The sequence below is a fragment of the Chaetura pelagica genome, unplaced genomic scaffold, assembly GCF_000747805.2.
Source record: "Chaetura pelagica isolate M959 unplaced genomic scaffold, ChaPel_1.0 scaffold3, whole genome shotgun sequence".
In the NCBI taxonomy this organism is placed as follows: Eukaryota; Metazoa; Chordata; class Aves; order Apodiformes; family Apodidae; genus Chaetura; species Chaetura pelagica.
The window spans coordinates 741668-764069 of record NW_009952974.1 but is presented as its reverse complement, the minus strand read 5'-3'; the positions used below and the strand labels follow the sequence as shown (position 1 = coordinate 764069).

Sequence of the window (22402 nt, the reverse complement as noted above, 5' to 3'; positions counted from 1 at the left end):
GGAAAGAGTGGCCACTCCTGCATGCCCCATGAACTTCACTTCTGGTGCTCTCCATCCATCTCCCACACTGCCTGAAGACTGGAAAACAGTGGTGAGTGAGATACATTTCTTTCTCATCTGGGCATGACAAGATTTATCCCACTTCTCAACATCCACCTGCAACACCAGAGGTGGGAATCCACTTCATCCCCTTGCTCGGGACACAGCCCAACAGGAGCACTGAGACAACGTGGCAGCAAGGCCACTGATGATGGGACCCAGAGCTGAGGTTTGCAGCCTGGCACTGGGATCTTGTAGCCAAATGGGCTGCACATTTCCAGCCCCAGCTCTCCTGCAGTCACACACAGTGCTTGATGTGGTTAAGCAGTTTCTGGGGCACATAATATCATGCCTGTAGGGAGCCCTCCACCACTATGCCAGTGATGAACCTGGTTTCACTTCCCAGTTTCATTTCCAGTAAGAAAGGAGGAGGGTGTGTTGCAGGACACCTCTGCACCAGCAGAAGTCTCATGGTACAGGATACCACCCTGGATTTTAACCCCCTTGAACCCTTTGAGTTTGCATGTTCTCTATTAAAGCTGGTTTCTGAAGCCAAAAGACATTAATTATGTTCTCCAAACATAACAAGAGATGTTTTCTTCTGTTCCCATCCTTGAAATGAGATGAGCTTAGATGTTTAAAAGATCCAGATCTAACTGGGAAATTAAATGTTGCCTCTGAATTTGATAACATACTTTCCAGCCAGCTCTTGGTTGTTGGGGGGCTAACACGAAACACATGTCAGGGAGGCTGCAGAAACATGCTGGGAGCAGAGGGTGTAGCAGAGGAATGCAAGGTTTCTGGCAGGGGAGAGCAGTCCCCAGGCTGGGTTTAGACTAGTCTGGACCCTGGTGGGATGGGAGCCATGGGGAGCACTGCTCCTTGGAGGCACCCTCTTCCCAACAGGGTGACCAAGGAGGACCAAGACCTGCAGCTCAGCTGGTCCCTCCATCTCTCATCCTGCCCTGAAATACATCCCCACGCCACCGCCATACCCAGGCTGGGCTGCACATCTCACTGTCACTCTGGCAGGTTTTGGCAGGATGTCCAACTGCCCTCATTTCACCCCAGCTGCCTCTGCCCCTCAGCAGCCACAGACCAAGCTCCCTCTGCCCTCACCCCAGCACCTCACGGGCCCAACCTGGCAGCCCGATGCCAGCAGCTGCTCCCCTGCCACGTGCCAGGCATCACCCCAGCGCCGCACTCGTGGCCCGCGAGCAGGAACCAGGACAGCAGCTTCTGGCAAAGACTTCCAGCCTCTGACCCTGATTTCATCCCAGGCTTCCTGAGAGCAGGCTGCAAAGCAGGACCAGTGCTGGGTGGGACACACCCTTGGCCCTTTATGATCATTTTGTTTGCCTTTTAGTAATTGCACCAAGAGGCCTGAATCTCAGTGAGCTAAAAGATCTGTCGCTTGGTCTTTTAACAGAAAGTGTTTTTTTTCCCCCCCTGCTTCAGGGGACCACAACATTATGCAAAAAGACCAGCTTTCTTTGGAGAGAGATAGAAAAAATCATCCCAGCTTTTATAAACGGGAAGAAAGGGTTTAAAACAAGCCTTTCTAAAACACTTTTTTTTCCCCCCACTGTCTAGAAAATTAAAATGATGTGCCTACCATACAAGAAAAACATAATCCTCATTATTTTTAAGCCAGTTTCTTAGTTTCTGAGAGACTTGGGAGGAGAAAGGTAATTCTGTTCCCATTAAATCAAGATTCTTATTTTTGTGCCCCCATGCTCACATCCAGGCTTTGGGTAAGGACCTTCAATACACTGTGCTTTTGTCAGGTTTGGTTACTTGAACAACTAGCTTGAAATAAACCAAACACAAAAACCCCACAGGAAAAATCAATTAAGAGAAATAAGTCACAGCAAGTAATTTCCAGATTCCCCGGTGCCAACTGTCTAAGGAGCCCTGGTCGCTGTGCCCATCACCCAGAGAGTACCCATGCAGAAGCCACATGTGGTTTGTGTTCCGTAGGAGTGGATGCACCAAAACCATCTGCTTTTGAGAGAAGAAGTCAAACCCTACCAGCACGGAGCACTGCTTGATCATTGGGTTTGCAGCACATCATCCAGTCTCCCAGTGAAAGCATCCAGTGTCCACAGGAGAGGCTCCGGGAACGGCACATTTTGAGTGGAAGGAAGAAGGGCAGTGGAAGAGGCTGCGAACATTCGGAAAATGTAGACCTTTCCATTTGGGAAAGCGGTATGGTAAGACAGAGTGCCTGCTCAGGCAAATAAATCATTGACTTCCCCACTAATCTCTTTCCATGAGTCAAAGCAGCTGGCACTGCAGACGAAGAGGCCAGGCAAGGCGAGGCAGCCTGCCCATGGCACAGCTCCAGTTCATGGCTGTCCTGACACCAGATGGTCGGCACCAGTAGGAAGTCAGGAAGAGTTCGGAAGATTTTAAATAGTGGCGATGGGCTTAGGATCCATTCCTTGTGTCACACCAGCCTGGCAGGGGTAAAAAAGGGCTGCAGGCTGGCAGAAGCATCCCCAGCTCCTGAAGCCTACAGAGCACAACCACTTCCTTGTGAAAAGGTTACAATATAAACAGAGACAGATGCCAAAGGGTCCAAGGTTTCTGTGTAAACCAAAAGGCATCCACTCTCCGCCTCCATTCACAGCAGAAGACAGTTTGCCCACACTCATTTATCCACAATGCAATACTGAAACAACAAAGCAGACACTAAGAAGTTAGTAATAAGTAAATAGTGCTGTTCTGTACATTATTTAAACCAGACACTGTTGCTCTGAGCAGCTTCCTACTGCATTGATTTCAACAGATATTTTTATCTTGAAGCATCTGGGTTTGGTCAAGAATCAACAAGGCTTTAAATAAGCCTTTATTGCAATCCTAGCACTGGTTGAGCTCACCAAGCATCAAAAATAGCATCAGAGACACAGAGGAATTAAACCAAAGGTGAAGGGATACATTTGATGTGCTAATTCATCCCTGGGTACCACAAGCCCCATTGCCAGCTCCACTTCACTGCCAGAATCCCCTGCATCGCAGCACTGCAATTATAAAAACAACCCCTCAGTCCCCCAGTTTTTCACTCAATCAGGAATTTCTGAGTTAAATGAGAACTGGGCAGGGAAAACAGGCCTTTGGAAACTGCTGCCTCATGAAGGCAGCTGAAAGCAATCTGGGGGCAGGCGGATTTCCTGTGGCAGCCCTGGCCAGCCTTTCCTCATTTTACTTCGCTACAGAAGGGGAGCTGAAATGCGATCACGAGATATGGATGATGATCCACCAAAGCCAAAATAGGCAGTGAAGACTCATTTCCTGAAGGAGATCTAAAGCTGCATTTCTTAAAATAAAGCCTTCTTCTTTTCTTTTTTTTTTCTTTTTTTTTTTTTTTTTCCTTTGGTAAGTTCAGCACTCTACAAATCTCTTGACTTGTGCTGATGTTAGCGCCTCAGCCGAGCCTGCCACACGTGGCCTTTTGGACAGAGACCCAGAGCTGGGAACTGGAGCTGTAGGTCTTGCTGCCAATTCTGCTACTGGTGCAGGGAGTGATACGGGGCTAGGGCTGCTGCCAGACCCTCCCAGGGACACACTGGGCCTCCTGAATGGGGGCCATTGCATGGGTGCACCAGTTCCCTTCAAGCCAAATACCATCCCCACCAGACTAGGCACATGCTCACTCTTGGCTTTGTCACCCCTTAAGCACCTGACACAGAAGTCACCGCAGAAACTGCTAATAATTCTTATTCCTTAAGCCAGATAGGAAGATATATATGGGTCTTTTGACCCACTCCTGCGTTTCCCTCCAGTCCTTTAACTGCAGAAGGGCTTGGTGCTACTGTTCTTTTCCACTGGCCTCCATCCCCTCCAATGCAGGTGTTTATTTGGTTTCCTCTGGTACACACCTATTCCCACTGCATTGCTCCTTGCTCCAGTCAACTCTCCAGCCCTGCAGGCATATATCATGGAATTTTACCTGCAAACCCCTAAGAGAGGAGATCCACTCTTCCAGTGTGCAAACCTGTCACTGCAGTTCCCCCCAACTTGTTTCCTTTCGCCTCAAAAAGCCTGACAGAGGAAACCACTTGGCAAAGAGCCATTTTCAATTGGCTGTCCTAACCCTGCCCAGATACAACCAACACCCTATGGGTTCAGGAATAAAAGCTTCTCCCCCACTTCTGTACTTCTTGGCCCATCTCTTTGCCCAGATCTGCTTATATAAGTCTACATTCAGATTTCAGTTTTTGTCACTGTGAAAGTTCTGAAGATTTAGAAACATGAAGGGACATGCGGTGGTCATGCAGTTAGATGAAATGTAGATGAAGGGCTTGAGAAAACCAACAGTGCTGCAAGCCTTCCACCAATGCATGGAGCTTCCAGGGAGGATAACCTTTGTCTCTCTGCCCTGGTGTCCAAGCAGGCTCTTGCCATCTTTAACCACACAAAAAGCCTCCAGATCTGTTCTTAAAATAAAACTTGGCTCCAAAATAAAGCCGAACAATCCCAAATGCCTGAACTCCAAGGTCAAATGCTATGGTTCAAGTCCATCCTGCAAATGAAAAGCAGGCTAATTCTCACCCTGCCAGAGCCCAAATGGGCTGAATGTCCTTTCAGCTGGACCTCATTAAGAGGGGTGGGCTCTGGAGCAGAGAGAAATTCTTTCTCTGCAAAATACAGTGCCATGGGAGCCCTGCCCGGTGCTGTGTTTGGATGCAAACACATCATCTGGTGCAAGTTCATCAAAGGTCCATGGTTTTGGAACAGATTTCTCCCTTCCCAAAGAAGCTGGAAGGAGTCAGAATATCATTCAAAATACACAAACCAAAAATAAAATAAAATATAAAATAACAAAATAAAATAAAATAAAATAGAAACAAACAAACCCACAGCCTGTGTTGCACTTGCCTTTCAGGTCAATTGTTTAAAGTTTTTAAACCAAACTGAGCAAATTTCACAGGTTGTCAGTATATGACAACAAGAAATGCAAAGACCCAGAATTTCACTCACCTGCCAGCTGAAGCCTTTCATCTACCTCTGAATCCCAAACACAGCATTCATTTCCAAATGGTTATTTCTGTTAATTACTCTAATCAGAAGGACTGAAGACAAATGACAAGCTCTGTGGGATGCTGGCTGTAAAGGCAGCACATTGAAGCAAGTTCAATCTAAGACCGTCTTCAGTCCTTGGGGAGCGAGTAGGCAACGAGCTGTGTTTTCAAAGCTCATCCTGGTTTTTCTTTTGGATCTTTCCACTTTCTGAATTACGAGGTTCCCAGTGACGGGAGGGGGTGGCTGCAGCAGGACAGAGGGGTTTGGGTCTGTGCATGCACCACCAGGTGACACCTCTGGTTGCCACCCACAAGCTGTGCCGCTTTAAGAGCAGAGACCCACAGCTGGAGTTCTGGCTCCCATAAAGATGTCGAAGACGTCACTTCTTTATTCTTTAATTCTGCCCTGGCATTTAATGCCTCATTAGCATGCATTAACACTTGCAAAAGGTCCTCTCGAGGCCAAGGAGAAATCCCACTGAAAAGAGGCAGGAACAGCAGCGCTCTGTGAGGGCTAGTCCTCCAAGGAACTGCTGCCAGAGCTGGGGAGAGCTGCAAGACTTTGATAGCCAAGAGGGCCAGGGCAGGGTAAGGGAGGGTTAAGAAAAGACAGCTTTGCCCTTTCGTGCCAGGAATGGAAACTCTGGTGAAGCAGTACTCAATCTGCTGGGGAAAGGAGGACTAAATAACTCAAATGCAGTTTCAGTGTGAACAACCAACATAACCCCTTGGCATGAGCAAGGCAGGGCAGGCAGGGTCTACCTGCTGCCAAAGCACATAGGAAGATGAAGAATAAACACAGCACTGATCAAAAAAATAGAAATAAATATATTTTGTGTTCCCATGAGAAATCTATGTAATGACCATAAAAAATCTCAAGTTGGAAGGGACCAGCAGGGATCGATGAGTCCAGCTCTGAAATAATCAACAGTACGTAACACACAAGGATGTAGTGGGAATACCTGGTGGTGTAATACCTAACACTGCATTTATTTATTGTGAAAAAAAAAACCCAGAGGAGCATATACACCAAGCACAGAACATTCTAGCTAAGAACCATCCACCTGCACTGCAATGGAGCCACCTCTGACCTGACCCACAGCAGCCACACTTGGTGACTGAGGAGATGGTTAGCAGAGCAATCAGAGGGGGGGGCAGCATTTTTACACACTGCAGCTACAAGCACTGGTCAGGAAGGGGATAAGGGTCACCCCTTGCCATTTGCCCCAGCCCAATGGCTATTTGAACCTCTTGGGATTGTCAGCCCTTTTGGGAGCAGGATGGAGAGGTGCAAGCTCTCAAAAGGGAGCAGCACATGCCTTAGGATTAAATCAGAAAGAGAACAGAAACCAGGTTACAGGGGCAAAAATAAACTTGGAGAGGAAGAAGAGAAAGATTGAGGAAGGATGTAAAAAATGCCCTGGGGGGAAGCGACAGGGAGGTTTCAGGAACCTCCCAGGGACTGGAGATGTGAGGAAAAACACGCACAGAGTCACTCCCATGCTCCTCAAAAAGGCCACTAAAGGTTTGAATGCCAGAGAAACAGAGACTTCATAAACATGAAATGGGGGGTGCAAACATCTCCCTTCTGGCTCTCAGCCCCTCTCTGCACTGAGGCTATGATCTACGGCTCCTGGGGATGAGCACACCCAAAACCACATGGGGCATGCCACTGAATTTGGTGCCTTATGGTAAAGAGACCTCAGAGCCACCAGCAGAGAGTGAAGGAGCTGCCAGGAGAGGCTGGCTGCACAGAAACAAGCAAGGCAGCCTTAAGGACAGGTCCCTTCCAAGGCAGTTGTTTACAGGGTGCCCACTTCTCTCAGCTTAGGGCTGCCAAGAGGAAGGGCTTGCACCTGAGCCAAAGCCCGTCTGTGTGACCCAGAAAGCCTGCACTGTTAGAGGAGGTGTTCTAAACCAAAATCCTCCCTGCCTTCTCTGTCACAAACAACAAGCAGTCCACGAACACGATCAACCATCATCATTAGTGTTCCCATTTCTTCGCCTCACCACAGCCCTCCAAAGTGATAGCTGATCCTTGGAACCACCTGCTTGCAAGGAAAATTCAAACATTGATCAAGAGGGTTGCTAACACCAGCCACTTACACAGCTCCTGCGGAGCCTCTCTCTACACTTTCAAATTATCTGGGAGCCCAGGGCTGGGCGTCCCTGTTCCCCATAGCAGAAGGTGCCACCCCAGGACGCTCTGCACTGCCTGCAGTGGGTGAGTGTCTCCTGTACATGTCCCTGTGGTTTCTCAGCCTCTTCACACTGTGTAAAGAGCAGAGTTTCATAACGACATTCCCCACTACAGGCTGAGAGGTTTTGAGCATTGCTCTCAGGGCTCACTGCCCCCAGGCCAAGTACTGCCAGACCCAACTTCTTGGCAAGACACCAGGGGAAGCAGCCTGGGATGACCCCAGGGCTTGGCCACTGGCTCCAGTCACTGGAGTGAGACCCAGAAGCCAGCATCTCAGCTGTGACGGCAGCAGAGGGCTCCTCCACGGTTCCCTTCCTGCCTATGGAAAAGTTTTCCAACTCACTACTTCAGCAATCCAGCCCTGCCTCCCCAAGATGTTGCATCAGCATGGCAGACCCTCCACTCTGCAGGATTTTTATGCAGGAATATTAAAAACTGACAGCAGAAAAGATCTGGTTTATACAAACAAACCTTGGGGGAGAAAGAAGAGAAGGAAAGAGAGGAGAAGAGAGGAGAAGGAGAAGGAGAAGGAGAAGGAGAAGGAGAAGGAGAAGGAGAAGGAGAAGGAGAAGGAGAAGGAGAAGGAGAAAGAGAAGGAGAAGGAGAAGGAGAAAGAAGGAGAAGGAGGTGTTTTCCTGCTTTGGAGCTCAGATGTTGTGCAGACAAATGACATCAGACACGCAGCCAAACAGCATCTGCAGGGAACTTGTCCGCAGGGTGAGAGCAGTGTTGGTCTGAACAGGTTGAAGGTGAATTCACTTGACTGCTCTTGCAGTTAATCCCCATCACAGCCTTCAGCCCTGTCAGCCCCAGCTGACCTGAGCCTTACATTTCTTTAGGCTGACCCACAGGAAGGGAGTAAACAGAGCTGACCAACTTTACCTTTTTTACACTAATCCATGTGATGAGAGTAAGTGGAACATGCCCAGCTTTGCAGTTTAACCCCAAATAAGGAAGGGGACACCCAAGGTCCTCCGTTTGATTAATTTCTTATTAAATGTTTTCAGTCTGTACAAATCCTTGTGAGAGCCAGAATGTTTTACTGGTGGAGGGGAATTGTGAGCTTGAGAGGGGATCCTCACCCAGCAGAGACACCAGGCATGGCACACTCCAGCCTCAGTTCTTCACTGCTCTGGGACACAGAAAGTCAGAGGGTTTTTTTTTTCTCTTGGATGCAGCGAGAAGAAAGATTTTTATGAAATTTAAGGGCAAACATGCAGCCTGATTGAGCCTTGACCACATATTAAAACAGACATGCTCCTGCAGTGCCATCATCTCCTCATTACCTATTTTTTCCATAATGTCCCTCCAGGCTATGCAGCAGCTCTGTAGGCAGGAGAACAAGATGCTCAAAACCACATTTGTTGGCTGCAAAGAAGGCACAATGGGCACCCAGTGCCCACACAGCATGACAGCACACACAGCCCTCTCTGCTTTCTAGCCCAACCTCAGCTGGTGTTCAGCTCCCTGTCCCCCACTCTGCCCTTTGGCGGGGTAGAGACACCCACACAACCTAATCAAGAACTTCACTAGGTTCACGTCACTCCAGACTGCCCTCCCTTGCCCAGCAGCCCCAACAGTACACTCAGCCACTGCATGGTCCCCCACAAACCCCCCACTTCCTGCTAATAACTGGGACCACTAAACAACCAGCACTGTGAAGTTGCACTGCAGTGACCCGAGCTGTCACTGCGTCCTCTGTCACCGAAACAAGCCTCCAAAATGCTGAGCTGCCCCATCTTCCTCCAGCCCCAGGAGCAGAGCAGGAACAGGCACCCCAGAGATGGAGCCACATCTCCTCTGCAGCTGCACAGCTCACGGCTACATAAGCACTTAGCAACAACCAAAGGATTATATTTAACTTTGATGTCTTATATGTTCCTTTTGTCTCTCCCTTTCAGGTCCTCCTTTACTAGTCAGTGCTCAGATTCCTCTTTTTTAGACAAACTAAATTAAAAACCCCCAAATCCCCCAAACTTAAAGATAACGAGACTTGACATGACTTAAAAGAAAACATTGCAAATGTGGTTTAGGCTCTGTTCCCTGTCCTCTTTCTGCAGCAGGCCAACCTCTTCCCTTCTGGCAGGAGTCACACTAATGCCATCCCCTACTTGGCACCACTGCAGGCAGTGGACACGGGCAAGCTCCCCTTTCTCCCCAAACCACTCTCAACCTATCACTTGCACCTCGACAGTTAATAAATCAATTACTACCCATTTTAATTTTTTTTTAACAGCAGCTTCTGGTAAAAGCTTACATAGTAGGAATGAAGAAAATAAATTTTAAAAAGTCAAAGCTGGATCACATTTAGTGTCTCCTCCCACAAACACAGTGCTATGAAGTGCAGCTACAGTGCCCAGCATGGGGGCTGCCCAAAAAGCTGCAGAAGCAGGAGGGAGATTTCTAATTTGAGGCTGTGTTAAAACAAACAGAAAAGCCTTATCTCACTGGGTCTAATACAGGGTAGAACCTCACCATGCTTCCCCATTTAATAAAACCAAAAAAAGGAAGCATTCAGAAACAAACACTGAGGGCTTGCGCATCCTCAGCAGTTTTTGAAGTGGTTTCTGCAGGGCAGCTGGCGTCACATTGCACAGCAGCCTGGCTATTCTCTGCAAAACAATCCATGTGTTTTCAATGAGCTGTCATTTCCTGAATCCCACTGCAGAAGTGATTCTGGCACCTTCATGATTTTGCAGATTTGTCACCCGATGCTCTATTGCTGATCTGAGCCTTGTGTGTCACTGGAAGCCGTGCACCAGCAACCAAGCTCCTGCACTCTGAAGCATCAACATCTCACCAGGCTTTAACCAGCCACTTAACCAGTTAAGATGCTCTCAGCTGCTTAGAGCTAGAGGAAAGTTGTAGTTATAATTGTACAGTGTTTGTAAACCTGATTTGTTGTCTAATTTTAAGAAACTGAGAAGAAAAACCACGGAAGAGCTGATCCCACAAGGCTGCACCAAGGTCAGCAGTCTGTGTGTTACTCAGGCAGTGTGGGGTTTAAGGATGAAATCCTTTGTGTTTTAGGGGGAGAAACAGCTCACAGGGTGGCAAGTGCTTTTTCCTTATGCTTTGATACCACTTAGAGGCTGAGATCTTCCTACACAGTCTCAACACAACTACAGTCCCAAGCTGAAGAGGGCACAAATGACACCCACATGGGGAGCTGGGAAACAGTGGTGATGGTAAAGGGAAAATTCCTCTAGAGACACTAAAGTAAAGACAATGCTGTACTACCCTGCATCCCTCACTACAAAAAACCCCAATAAAATAAGGTCTGCAGAAGCAAAGCTAATGAAGCTTGGCCTCCAGCATGCCAGTCTCTCTTCATTAGAGGCAAACGGGTGATGCCCTCACTGGGGCCTCTCCCTCCTCTGACCACCTACTTTTATGGGACCTTCAGGAATGCAATTAGCACAGAGATGCTTCCTCCTTTGTCAAACTGCCTGGCAGGCAGCCAAGGGGTTCAAAAGCTGAGGAGCCTCACAGCCAGCTGCCCCTTCCTCAGCCTGGCTGCAGGCAGGGGGGAAAGGCTGCAGGCAGGGGGACTCTCTTCCCCTCTCCCACAACCAGACACCCACATTTTAAGGTAGAGGCCAGAACAGAGTGCTGAAAGCCACAGTGGCAGCGGGCAACACATCCCTCTGGAGAAAATCTGGGAGCAAAGTGTTCAGGTCTTTGGGAAGCAACTGCTTGCTTTGTCGGAGCGTGATGCCATAGAGAACCTGGCTGCATCTCTTGTGGAGGAACCAAGATGCAAGCCACCCCCAAAAGCCCTACTAGAAGCTGGATTAATGGTTTGAAACAGCTACTCTGGAGCTATTAATGGGAAGTGGTGAGCAGCAGAACAAATGCCACTTAGTGACTAAGCAGCACTGACTAAGAGTTGGATGCAACTTGAATCAACATTTATGACATGCTATAAATGACTCCTTTTCCTGTCTGCCTCACAGATGCAAGCCTGTTAAACCTTCACTAACACTAATCTAATTTTTGCTTCTCCTTAAGGCTATCTTCCACCCAAAATCTGTGTCTACTTCACAGGGGGCTACGAAAGGACCGGAGCCTTATGCAGCACTGGCTGCAAACATCTCTCCTCTCAAATATTGACAAAAAGAGCTGCCAATATTTATAAACAGACCCAGGAACAAATACACTTTTGCTGTCCAGTGTAACATGAGAAAAGAAGCTCAAAGTTCATTTCAGAGTATTTAAAACTTGTTGTGGCTTTTGCCAGGGATACAGAATGCCTGAGCACAACCTGTCACCCAGGCCTGTGTCACAGCAGTGACTCCACGGGGACAGTTTTGCTCCACATCATGGAAAGAAGAAATGTCCAGGCTGGTTGGTGATGGGCTCATGGTGCCTCTGAGCTGAGGCATGCAAAACACATGGCCACATACCTGCAGAGCAGCTTACACGTGTGAATTTTTTACTTCTCAGCTTGGAAAACTGTGCTTTCCTCCTTGTGCTCCCCCAAACCTCGGGTCAGGTTGGACTGGCTGCTTTTCCACCTGCTCTGGCAGGGGTGGGCACTCAGAGATTCATGATACCATCTAGTTCAACAGCTTGGTCAAGCATCAATGCATTTAACAGGGGACATCATGTGCTAAAACTGAGGTTGGATTCCCTTTGGGGTGAAAACCCTGTTCAAAATACAGTGGTCAGAAAGGCACCTACAATAGAAGAAGATTCATACAGTACAAATAAAGCCTTTGACAACAGTCATGAGTTCTCCTCAGGGATCCAAGCCAAGCAACTACCAGGCAAGGACAGAGACAACAACAATCAGCAGCAAAACAACAGCTCCCAACACTGCTTTTTCTGTTTCTGCATTTGCTAACACCTGTTGGTCTCCCCTCATGGTGGGTTTCAGCCTGTGACAGTGGTGGGCACTGGGTTGCTGGGGCCCTTCAAGGACAGGCATTGTGCCCAGGAGAAGACAGAGGGAGGGCAGGGTGTCATTTTTCCACCTTGCAAGAACAAAAGCAGTGACCAGAACCCATGTGACTGCTTTGGGGGACATCCTGCACCCATGGCATGACCAGACTCCCCTGGATGCCAAGTCTACACATGATGGTGGACTAAGACATTCAGTGCTGAGCTAAACATGTGGTCTTTTTCAAGAAGGTCCCATTTATAGATATAAGAGAGCATGTGCCTGTTGGAAGCCACCAGAGATGCTTGTGTAGCAGAGGGCTGTTTGTTAGGGGAAGAATCATAGAATTGTTCTGGTTGGAAAAGACCTCTAAGATCATGAATTCCAACCCTGCTGTGCAAGCTCAGACACTTTTGGGGAACTGGTGAAGCCTCAAGCCTCTTGAGCTGACAAAACCACCTCCAAATGTTATGTCATTGGCACACAGCTCAGTAGAGCTCAGATTTAGCATTGTAACTTCTGGAATTAAAAATAAAATAAAATAATAAAAAGCTAACAAATCAACAGCAATAGACACACCAGGAGGCATAGGGAGAACCACCCCACACAACCGTGCCAGATTCCATCTCATCCCTGGAGCAAAAGGGGCACTTAGGCTCAGCCTGTACTTCGTTTTTTTTCATGGCTATAAAAAGGACTTTTATATGACTTTTAAAAACTCTGGCAAATCCCAAATCAGTTATGCTGCTCTTCCCAGCACCAGAAGCCCTCCACAGGGACAGAAGAAAGCAGGTGCAACAGAAGACACACAGTTTGTTTTCCTATGGAGCAGCAGAGCTCTGGCTCTCCTGAAATTCAGGCAAAGGGATGTTCTACCCACTCAATAACACAACTGTCTGAAACAGCCAGAACCTTGCAACCAAAAGGTGCCCCATCACTGCCCAGCTCAGAAACCTGCAGGGCAAGATAAACAGTGGGGAGAACCTGCCACTTCCCCAAGGAAAACATTTAAACCAGCTATTTTTCTAAGCTTATGCTTTTTTTTTTTTTTTTTTTTTTAATTCTGTCCAGGGTTTTCAGTTAAGAAATATTTTAGCTGCTTGAAAGCAGACAACTTCTAAAGAATAACCTTTTTCCAGGCTCCAACTGAGGGAATTATGTCCAAGGGCTAATCCAGGCAATTACACCCAAGGCAAATTACATGACCTCAGACTGACAAGGAATTAAAGCCATTTTAGCAAACTCAGCTGAATAATTCCTCTACCTTCACTTAAGCAAAGCTGACTGGCTACATCTTTCCCAGAGGGCAGAAAAATCTATACATAAAATACCTTGAGGAATCCTAACACAGATTTTCTCTAATAATTAACAGGCAGGAAACACAACCTCTCCTTTCACCTGTGCTGGACCAGGGGATTACTTCAAATGCTTCATCTTTTAAAAAAAGATTGTTTCTGCCTACACAGGGAAGGATGGCACACATAGAAGAAATACAACCTAAGAAGACACCAAAAAGCTTCAGTGGATTTAAGCCTGAGCTGGTTTACCCTTTCCTAGATATATACTTCAGTGTGCAAGAGATGGGCATGGCTACCTCAAAATAACACCAAAGCCAAGACTCTGCTCATCTCTGTGGGACCTGGGCAGAGGACAAGCCTACAAGGAAAGTGCCTTCCACTTTAATGCTGGAAACTCAGTTCTGGTGGGGATAATGCACTTTTTGCTCATTAGTATGAATGCACTTAAACCTCTCCTTCCTTTTTTCCGTAACGAAAAGAAAGGGAGTGTAGATGCCTTCAGAAACAGGACAGATTTTGGCAGGCAAGAAAAGCACAGCTCCTTGCATGCCCTGCACACACCAACCCAGCAGCCTTCCCCATTTCAGGGTGGCCATAGAATCATAGAACAGAATCACAGAATCATTTAGGTTGGAAAAAAGCTTTAAGATCACCAAGTCCAACCGTTAATGCAGCACTGCCAAGGCCACCATTAAACCCTGTCCCTAAGCATCACAACTACACGGCTTGTAACTACCTCCAGAGATGGCTGTGACTCCATCACTTCCCTGGGCCTGACAACCCTTTCAGTGAAGAAATTGTTCCTAATTTCCAATCCAAACCTCCCCTGGCACAACTTGAGGCCATTTCTTCTTGTCCTATGATTTTCTGGGAGAAGAGACCAACACCCATCTCACTACAACCTCCTTCCACGTTGTTGCAGAGAGGGATAAGGTCTCCCCTCAGCCTCCTTCTCTCCAGGATAAACAACACCAGTTCCCTCAGCCACTCCTTGTAAGACTTGTTCTCCAGACCCATCCACAGTTTCATTGCCTTTTGGACATGCTCCAGCATCTCAGCATCTCCCCTCCCCCACGAAGGAGGAAATGCTCCTACCTGAGCAGAGGACTCCCTTGTACCTGGCGCAGGAGAAGTCGTCGCACTCGCAGAAGGGCCCGTAGATGTTCCCGAACTCACTCTCGTAGCAGAGGCACTGGTTGCAGCTGCACTCCCCTCTCCCACTGCAGAGGGGTTTGCCCTCGGCCTCCCGGCACATGGCCTGGTGCATGTCCCCACTGGCCCCCTCCTGGCACTCGCAGCGGGCGCCCAGGTACCCGGCATCGCACTCGCACAGCCCACAGCTGTAGGTCCCGTTGCCGCTGCACTTCCCGCTGGCCGGCGCGGCGCGGCTGGTGCAGCCACAGAGGCAGTTGTAGGTCACTGTCACCTCCAGGGTGTCCCGAAACCCCGCAGGCTTGATGGTGAAGGCGTGGGAAGTGTCTTCGGCTGGGCAGCTCCGAGCCTCCACGGCCACCTCGAAGGAAACCTGGGGAGGGAGGAGGGGCAGGCTGAGATGTGTGTTAACACACGTGGCCCCAGAAAGGCTCTTATGGGTGTCCTGGGAAGGAAGGCAGGAGGGAATGGAAAATGTCCCAAGGAAAAGCCATGGAGGGACTCCCTGGAGTGGAGCCACACTCAACACGTCAAGCTCCCCAGGCTTGCAAAAACCTCCAAAACAACTGCACTTCTAGCAAGGGCATCTGCAGCTCAATGCTTTGACATCCCACAAGGGGTTCAGCATCCTTAGTGTTTTTAAACTCTTTACTGTCAGCCATCAGCAGTAGTTTTGCCCATAAGGGACAACTGGTTTCTGTGAAGGAGGAGCCTGCTTATTGCCATTAAATAAACAGGGCAAAACTCTAGCAAATAGCTTGTTTTTCATGCTATGAAATATAATAAACCTTGTTGAAACTAACAACTAGCAAGGATCTAACCAACGCAGCACAAGGGCCCGAGGTACCTACAAGATCATTAATTTAGAAGGTTTTTTGTGAATCCTGATCTGCACATAGAGATGTGCATCAGCCATGCAGTGCCAAGATTTCAGGACACCACTAACAGGCCTGTTAAGCACAGCTTCAGAAGGGTTATACATTCCTATATGCTTATACATCACCTCCCTACTCATTTTCTCTTTCTACAAACCACTGTCAGGGATTTTCTCACTGGGAAAAGCAGGAGCTTCCAACAGCCCCTTGCTTGTCCCCTGGCTTAATCCTGCTGTTTTGCTGTGGCCTTGGGCTGGACAGAGCTGGACAGAGCTGCGGGTTAGCAAAGAGGATTAACCTTATTCCAAAGAAACAACCCCCTCTCCGAGGCATCAGGAGGATTTTTCTCTGGAAACATCTGGGCTCACCTCAAGCTCTCACTGCCTGCCCTGTCCCATATGCCAAGGGGTGACGTGCAGACAGTGGTGCAGCAGCCACCTCCAGCTGGGAGAGTTGCACCCTGTGAGCCTCCCTTGATCCCCTCCCATTCCTGAGGCCTGAAGCAATTAGGAAAACTAGATCAAATTACAGAGAAGAGGAAAAAGCAAGCTAAGGGGACAAGGACAATCCTGCTCCCTTTCATCCACTGGCACCCATGCCCCAGCATATGAGGATAACCAGTGCCAGCAATACCCTCTTTGGGGAAACTTTCTTAGCAAGAGTCAAATCTTCAAATCTTGATATGTGGAAGCAATGGGGCTGAGAACAGCTGAACAAGGGGGGATGAAGGGATGGGACCCCTGTGATCCTGTGGCACGTCTGCCTGTGCAGGCACCTTGATACTCAGGTGCACCTAAATGGGAGAAGCACCAGCGCTGGCTCCTTGCTGCACCTCAGATCTTCTGCCACCTGGGCAGAAGGTACCCCAGTTCATCTGGGTGGGGAGAGTCAGTCATTCCCACTCATGCCATCAGTCTCTGTGGATACAGGCACACATGTACTCGCTGCCAAAGCCCTTTACAGCATGAGCTGCAGCATCTGGAGCAACCCCCCTGCTCCTGCCAAAGCCAGGAACCCAGGGTCAACCACGAGATTAACTCTGCTACCTCTGGAGCTCAGGCTTTGCTGGGGAAACAAGGAGAGCACGTGCCAAGCACGGCAACGCTCCAGCAATTGCTTTTACCTGCCCATAAGAGATCCAGCAAAGTCAGCTAAAAAAGCAGGGGCCACCTCCCTTTTTAACACTTCTCGTGATCCTTATTTGGCTGGGTAAAAAATCCAGCTACTGTTGACTCTGTCAAACTATTTTTATATGCCTCAGTGCTTAGAGCCCTGGTATGTTTGCAGAGCCTCTCTATTCAAATAAGGCAATCGGGCTGCTAACGAACCCACACCCAGGGCCTCGCAGACAGGTCTCCCTCCCCTCTGGTCTGAGCCCTCCTGCCCCAGCCCTGCAGCCCACTAACTCCTTTATCCGTATCAATATTAAGTTTTAACAAGCAAAGCTTAGTTTCTCTGGTTTTTAATATAAAAAGCACAGGAGGGATTGTGCCATGTATATTGTTAACATAAAGGGGCAAACTGCACTTTTCATCTGTGCTGCCATCCAGGAACTCTCAGAACTGACCACACAAGGGGAGAGCTGCTGCCTTTCTGAGCACCGTCTTTTTTTTGGCAATACCTCCGAAGTTAATCATGACCTCTTTGCTCTGGGAAAGACTGCTTTAGATTAGAATAATGTAATCATTTTGGTTGGAAAAGCTCTTTAAGGAGTCCAGCCATTAACACAGCACTGCCAAGGCCACCACTGAACCCTGTCCCTCAGCATCACACCTACAGAGCTTAGAAATACCTCTAGGGATGGTGACTTCACCACTGCCCTGGGCAGCCTGTTCCAGTGCCTGACAACCCTTTCAGTGAAGAAATTGTTCCTAATGCCCAATCTAAACCTTCCCTGGCAAAACTTACCTCTTGTCCTGTAGCTTAGGAGAAGAGACCAACACCCATCTCACTACAACCTCCTTCCAGGTAGCTGCAGAGAGGGATAAGGTCTCCCTTCAGCCTCCTTCTCTCCAGGATAAACAACCCCAGTTCCCTCAGCCACTCTTTGTAAAACTTGTGCTTTAGACCCTTCACCAGCTTTGTTTCCTTGCTTTGGACACGCTTCAGCACCTCAGTGTCTTTCTTTAGTGAGGTGCCCAGAACTGAACACAGAATTTGAGGTGCAGCCTCACGAGTACTGAGTACAGGGAGGAAATCACTTCCCTAGTCCTGCTGGCCACACTATTGCTGATACAGCCAGGATTGTCAAACAGTAACAAGAAAACCTTGAATATTCAACAGACCAGGGAAAGACCAGCACACCACAGCAATGAAAGTTTCACAGGTGTGACATGAATACCCATAATTACGGGAAAAAAAACCCTTATTCTTTACTATTGTGTCCTGCTGCCTCATCAAGACCTTTTGGCTTAGGGTACTGTAGACAAGATGTCTGTGTTCCATCTTTCCTCTTAAGTGACCTTGGGCCGATCTATACAACCCAGAGCCACTTCTAGCAGAGCCACTCTCAATGGGTTTCTATATTAATAAGGCACAGCATGAGGAGGGGAGGGGAAGATGAGCAAAGCTGTATTTTATTGCCTGGGAACACTCACTGAGAGGGGTGAGTGGCTGCACAGGGGGTGAAACAGCCTCTCCAGGGTCTGGACTGAAAGACAGACTCACCGTGTCTCCTATTTTGAGATCCCCACATTTTCTGAGCCCAGGGTAGGACAGCCCATCCTGGCACGTGGCAGTGAAGGTCAAGCCAATGTCCTCAGGGCTGTCCCAGACCGTGAGCTCCACCTTGGACCGAATACTCTAGAGAGACAATGGGAAAGCAAACTGTCAGGTTCCCAAAGGTGAGTGGGTTTCTTCTGCTTCTATCTCTTCTCCTGATGCTTCCTGAGGATGGCCAGACCATCTGTAAACCTATTTGAAAAAAAATCACCCATGCACACATATTGACATTTGGGTTTTACTTTACCAGCTCAGGAGATTTCTGATGAATGCAGCTACTCATGGGGAGGTGCCTAGAACCCCTGCAGGTGGCTTATGTCCTCTAAAACAGTTGTGATGAGCACCGTAGCCAGGATTGAAAAGATACGGATGCACAAGTAAAAGAAGGAAGGAAACATTCTCTACCACAAATAGAGCATCTCTGAGCCAAAGTTCAGGATCTCATGCACTCATCTGCACCTCCTCCTCCCTGCAAACCAGCCCCTTAGAGAAGTGCAAAGCATGATTCTTCACTGGCAGCCATCCTGTGATGTCTGTCTTAATGCACAAAGAAGGTGTAAAACTGCACTAGCTCTTTCCTGATTTTTCACCCAACTGGTCAGAAAAGTGTAGTTTCCTCTCTTTGGAGAAAATGCCAAACAAAAAGTACCCTTTCAGATGCATTAGCTGGAAACATCACCATGGGAAAAATAAATGAGAAATCTCTTTCCTTGTGAAACTTTTCAAAGTGAAAAACATTCTCCTTCAGCAAGGTTTTGGTATGTCCCTACCCCCTTTCTTCTGCTTCTCATCTCTCCTCCCTGCTGCACATACAGACTTTTTAAGTCAAAACAAAATTAAGTTTATAAGTATTAATTCAGAATGAGGTTGTTTTGGTTCAATTTTCCAAAGGCTGGAACCGATTTTTTTTTTAATGAGTGGTATCGAAAAAAGACAAGGTTTTCAAAATGGAGCTTTTTATATAAATGCATTGATTTTTCCAAAGCCAGCTTGCAGCTCCATCCTTCTCCCCTTTGTCCCCAGCCCTCATTGAAGTGGCCAGATTAAGGAAAAGTGCTAATTCAGACTTCTTACCAGTCCACATGGTGACAAAGCCAGGGTTCACATGCCAGAAAAGAGCTAATGCTTTTGGAAACAGGCAGCAAATAAATGAGTTTTGTCTGGATGAATCTGAACAGCCCTTGGGGAAAAAAAGGAATAATTACCCATGTCTCTGCTATAACAGAGGAGCTGTTCATGGGGTGGCAGTTTGGACCATGCAGAGTATCCACCACCTGCAGGATGAATGCCAACACATACCAGTAAAGCTGAACATACTGCTCTTCCCAAAATCATCTCAGAGAACTTAGGTGTCACACTGATTGACAGGCTTTCATATCTTCCTGCCCAGAGCATCTCATCTGGGGCACAGTGGAAGACAGGACACCAAACCACACCTCACTGGGACCTTGCATGGGCTCTTCCTTTGCTCTTATACAGATGCCAGAATTTCTTGTTAGCCCTATACAGTAATCCTATTAGCTTAATTGTAATGCTGTTATTATTAGCCACTTTGCAGCACCATACAGCTATATGTTCTCACAGCACCATGGCCACTGCTGAGGACTACTGTGAATTTTGCTGCTGTGTTATTTGGTGGTCCCCAAGCCTGTTGAACAGGCAAGAAACCAGCCTCTATCTCAGCAGCAGTTTGTTCTGCTCTGCTCCTTCTGTGGGGCACCTTGGTATCAGCATCCTGGTGTTTTCTAGCCAGCTGCACTAGAAAGCTCAAGAGCAAAGAGAGGGAGGGATCAGGGGTGGGGACATCAGATCCCCAGTGGTTTTCACCACCTTGTATCTATCTGCAAAGGCTCAAGGGGTGGTGAAACAGAGGCACAGATGCACGTTACATCTGGGAAAACAAGGCAAAGGGAAGTTTTCATGTGATGGCACTGATGCACACTCAAGGTGGAGTGAATGTTAATTTCTCTCCTCAGCCAAGCATCTTAGCCACAATATCTTCCTTCCTCAAGGGAACAAAGTGGGACAACTGGGCTTTTGTTTCGTGGCATATCCAGGGCCTCATTAGCAGCAATTAGCTGCTCATTGCCTTTCCTCAGGGAGTGAAGCTTTGGGAAGTGCTCTTTCCAAGGGCCTAACCAAATGCTTCTTTAACTGCAGGGAGCTGTGGGGGAAGCAAAGATGAACATTACACACCATGCAAAGCACAGCACAATCTTACATAACATATGGATGTGCAAATTCATCCAAAAAGTACTTCCTCACTCATTTGCACTAATGAGCATAGTACCAATCTGAAGGGCTTGCAGCCATTAGAAGTTGTGTGCACAACTTTCCCATGCATGAAGAACACCAGCTGAAGGCTGACCTATCATGGGGTCATATCTCCATGCCCAGCACCTACACAGCAATATCATTTCAGGAGCATCAAGAATTCAGGTGGAAGTCAACAGAAATGTTGACAGCTGACTGCACAACATGCAATTTAGCTGCTTCAAATGGATCTGCTCCCTGGATCTCCACGGAGATGGACAACATCAGGTCAGTGGTAGAACAGCAGGTCCTTTGCTATCCCCCATGGGCTCTAGCATGGCAGGGCACGCTCTAAGGCTCCTCTGAGACCCAAGACACACTCATGCTCATGGGTGCCTCAGGACAAACTTGCACTGGATGGAGACCAATAAGAGGATGCCACCTTAGTCAGAGCCTGATCACATCCTTGGGGGGCTCTGAGCATCAAATACCAAAGAATTAATATATTTTAACTACTGGTGGGGTGCTCTGTGAGATTGATCAGGGCTGTATTTTGAGGGCAATTCTGCAAACAAGAGACATGGGGAGAAATTTCTGCTTTGCCACAGACTCCCTTGGGCATCCCTGTGCTCCTTCTCCACCTCACACCCCTCATTTCCCTCCCCAGGGTGGATGCCCCAGCTTCAGGTGTGCACGGAGGGCTGGGGAGGAATGTGGCTGAGCTGGGTGGAGCAGGCTGGGGAGAGACAGACAGCTGAGCTCTTGGCACTGAGCACAGCAGCAGCAGCTGTGGTATTAAAATGCACTTACATTGTAGGCCTTGACGATCAGCTCGATTATATTCTTGGAGTCTTTGTGCAAAATCTCCACTGTTGTCCCAGGAATCAAGGCAGTAAAGTTCTTGTGAAAAAAAAAAAAACCACAACAAAACAAACAGAAAGCAAATGAAAATGCTGAGATGGAGAAAGAAAAGCAGAGGGTGAGGAGAGACCCTCCTCACACCAGGGACACTGGCCAAAAAAAAACCACAACAAAACAAACAGAAAGCTAATGAAAATGCTGAGATGCAGAAAGAAAAGCAGAGGGTGAGGAGAGACTCTCCTCACACCAGGGACACTGACTACATGCTCTGCCCTGTGGTCTGGTGGTGGACATGGTAAGGTTTGGCTCTGTGGAGTTTTTGGAAGAAAAGCATTGCTAACGTGGCACGTCAAACACCACACAGTTTGTGGCCAAGGGATGGGGACTAACAGACCCATTTCTGCTGCCAGAGGGAATCAGCCTCAGCCACTGTGCACTCCAGAGAGGCAGCACGGCAGGGAGGGAGGTGCAGCTGCCCCTCTTGCCTCCCAAGCCATGAGCATCCCGGGAGAGGGGGTGGAGAATGAGCTCAGCCCTCCCGATGTCCACGGGTGAGCAGCAGCTTCTCAACTGTAGCAACGCGGCTGCTTGTTGTTTTTGCTCGAGAGCAGAGGTTTCCGACAGGAATCCCGCCTGGAACACCTTCCTGCAGCCGCTGAGGAGTGAAACCCTGTGGGGCAGCTCCCGGCCCAGGCCAGCCCTTGCAGCTTGGGGTCACCTCTTCCTTTCTAATGAGTTTAAACTGCATGTAGTGTGTCCGTGCCCCGGGCTCCGTGATGGAAAAACACAGCTGGGCAGCAACGCTGCGTGCAATGAGGTCATGGGATTAAGTCACTGCAGAATGGGTTGAGCAGGTTTCTGCTCCCGCCCGTGCTGCAGGGCTGGCAGCCACCCCACCATCAAGATTAAGCTGGAGCATATTTTAGGGCTTCACATGCTCACTAACACATAGATCTGTTTGCTCTAAGATGCTTTGGTGCTTTGTGCTGCAAGGACCAAGCGAGGAGGGATGGTGGGCTGAGACTCGCCTGCCTGCCCCTGCCTGCCCCACGGGCAGCACGTGGGCTGCTCCACACACCCTTGCAGCTGCACACACA

At 48.3% G+C, this 22402-nt stretch overlaps 1 protein-coding gene across 1 annotated transcript in view; it reads right to left on the bottom strand.

Moving 5' to 3' along the window:
- Nucleotides 1-22402, bottom strand: part of ITGB5 (integrin, beta 5) — a 45751-nt gene that overhangs the window by 9305 nt on the left and 14044 nt on the right. Inside the window, exons 5-7 of the mRNA XM_009996027.1 lie at nucleotides 21255-21344; nucleotides 18138-18272; nucleotides 14539-14968 (exon numbers count right to left, since the gene is read on the bottom strand). Coding sequence (XP_009994329.1) covers nucleotides 14539-14968; nucleotides 18138-18272; nucleotides 21255-21344 — 655 coding nt within the window. The remainder of the gene's footprint in view (nucleotides 1-14538; nucleotides 14969-18137; nucleotides 18273-21254; nucleotides 21345-22402) is intronic.